Source organism: Chiloscyllium plagiosum, chromosome 5 (genome assembly GCF_004010195.1).
Source record: "Chiloscyllium plagiosum isolate BGI_BamShark_2017 chromosome 5, ASM401019v2, whole genome shotgun sequence".
Lineage (NCBI taxonomy): Eukaryota > Metazoa > Chordata > Chondrichthyes > Orectolobiformes > Hemiscylliidae > Chiloscyllium > Chiloscyllium plagiosum.
Genome location: NC_057714.1, coordinates 120,218,126 through 120,220,573, shown reverse-complemented (window position 1 = coordinate 120,220,573; position 2,448 = coordinate 120,218,126). Strand labels below are relative to the sequence as shown.

At 43.9% G+C, this 2,448-nt stretch overlaps 1 protein-coding gene across 5 annotated transcripts in view; it reads right to left on the bottom strand.

Annotated features, from left to right (window-relative positions):
• Positions 1–2,448, bottom strand: part of adck5 (aarF domain containing kinase 5) — a 132,165-nt gene that overhangs the window by 66,226 nt on the left and 63,491 nt on the right. For all 5 annotated transcript variants that reach the window (XM_043690929.1, XM_043690930.1, XM_043690931.1 and 2 more), the window contains 2 exons: positions 1,307–1,507; positions 204–344 (listed from right to left, as the gene is read on the bottom strand). In XM_043690929.1, coding sequence (XP_043546864.1) covers positions 204–344; positions 1,307–1,507 — 342 coding nt within the window. The remainder of the gene's footprint in view (positions 1–203; positions 345–1,306; positions 1,508–2,448) is intronic.

Sequence of the window (2,448 nt, the reverse complement as noted above, 5' to 3'; positions counted from 1 at the left end):
CCCGGGTCTCTGGCGCTGTGAGGCAGCAGTGCTAACCACTGTGCCACCGTGCCGCCCACGGTTGCGCTTCGGCAGGTCGGTGTGGACTTGTTGGGCCGAAGGGCCTGTTTCCACACTAAGTAATCTAAGTAAATCTAAATCTAATCTAAGTAAAATTAGTGTGTGATACCACCACCACTACTAATGCAGCAGGCTCTACCTACTTTAACAGCCACAGATGTTCCATCATGCAGCTCTGCTTTGTGGACTTGAGATAGACTAGCAGCTGCAAATGGCTCTTCTTCAAAGTGCTTGAATAATTTATCTGGAGTGGTGTGAAAGTCTTCAAGGAACAATGCATCGACCTGATGATGTCAGAGGGAAAAAAAAGTTACATATTTCATGGATACATTTAATGTAAAGACATAGCTGGGAGTAAGAGCTGGTTTTGCTCTTGATAGGAAGTAAGTGCTGCAATAAATCAGATTCTGATCTAGTTAAAATCTAGCCTGGGAAATGAACAATGCAATGGGTCAAATTCTCATCTGGTGTAAATCTAGTGCAGAGAAGATGTCACCCCAATGCATCAGATGTAGACCTGATATAGAAGGATTTCTTGTCTCTTCTGGTTCTGAGGATTTTTGCTCAAGTTAATTTTAATTGGTGTAACTTGATTCTCAGATCCCCAGATGAAATAGTCTTTCATTTATAATAACCTGACTTGGGGAACTTACATGAATGGTTGAGATTAGAAATGGAAATGAGTAAACTGGTGCATTGGGATTCTGCACATTGGAGACTGGAGCTCAGTAATGGTTTGGTGTTGTGCAGAAAGAGTGCTGGATTCTGGACTGAGCACATTACTGGTCTCCACAGAGTCTAATACAAATGGTGAAAACATTAAGTGCTAAGAATTCCCAGTAATATCTTATAAAGTAATTCAGAAAATTTACCATGGGGCAGCACGGTAGCTCAGTGGTGAGCACTGCTGCCTCACAGTGCCAGGAACCAGAGTTCAATTCCAGTCTCGAGCGAGTGTGTGGAGTTTGCACATCCTCCCAGTGTCTGCGTAGGTTTCCTCCGGGTGCTCTGGTTTCCTCCCACAATCTAAAGATGTGCAGGTGAGGTGAATTGGCCGGGTTGAACTGTCCAGTGTTCAGGGATGTATAGGATAAGTGTATTAGTCAGGGGTAAATAAAGGATAATAGGGCTGGGGAAATGGGTCTGGGTGGGTTACTCTTAGAAGGTCAGTATGGACTTGTTGGGCTGAAGGGCCTGTTTCCACACTGCAGGGATTCTAAAAGAAAGGAAACACAAACAGACATACCTCCTTGTACCTCCTGTTGATGGCCTTGTCTTCTAGGATTCGCAGAGTGGTGGTATACTCAGGGGGGAGCAGATGGTTGAAGGCGCACAATCCCTGCCCCAGTTTGATGTACAAACCCGAGTTTTTAATGGCTCCCTCCACAATGAGGTCCGCTCCTCGCTGGTGGCAGGCAGACATTTCGTCGATGAAGTCCTGGCTGTTCTGGCAGGACCCAAAAGGAACACAACACTTATAACAGATCATCACAATCTCTTATGAAGCAGACACCAAAAAAAAAGACATTTACTCATTGATTTTCACATTTAGCCTCCTCTACAAAAGACAATTTTGTCTCAGAAATTTTTAGCAAGTTAACTGAATGGCTTAATTGACAATGTCAGACTTGGCTCAATCATTAGTTCTTTCCTCCCCAAGTCTCAGGTTCCATCCATATTCATATCATACCATACCATATCATGTATCAATCCTAAACATCTGAGCATGTAATGCAGGCCTACAGTCAAGTGCAGTTTTAAGAAAGCTTTGCATGGTTGAAGGTGCTATATTTCAAAAGAAAAATAACTGCAAAACAAGGCTCATTTGCCCTCTCCAGTGACACAGAAGACTTCAGTGGTGCAATCAGGATTGGAACTTCAAAATAATGAGATGAGCACAGATGGAAGGCAAAGACAGAAGATATTGGATGGACTGAAGTTGCTATAGAAAAAGTGAAACTCTGAAGATCTCCACAAGGTGACAACAGCAGTGACAGAAACCAGATACCATCAAGAGATAACATAGAAACAGACAAAACCGGACATTTAGTGGGGAAGCTGTTGGAGAAGATACTGAGAAAAGATTTATTCACTTTTGGATGCAAAAGGACTCCACAGTCTTCCCTATTGCTGTAACCTCCTCCAGTCGCTGTAATGGACACCATCTATTTAACCTTCTCTATTCCTGACTATATTCTCCTCCTTCTGGATTAGTGGTACTGGAAGAGCACAGCAGTTCAGGCAGCATCCGAGGAGCTTCGAAATCGACGTTTCGGGCAAAAGCCCTTGATCAGGAATAAAGGCAGAGAGCCTGAAGGGTGGAGAGATAAGCTAGAGGAGGGTGGGGGTGGGCAGAAAGTAGCATAGAGTACAATAGGTGAGTGGGGG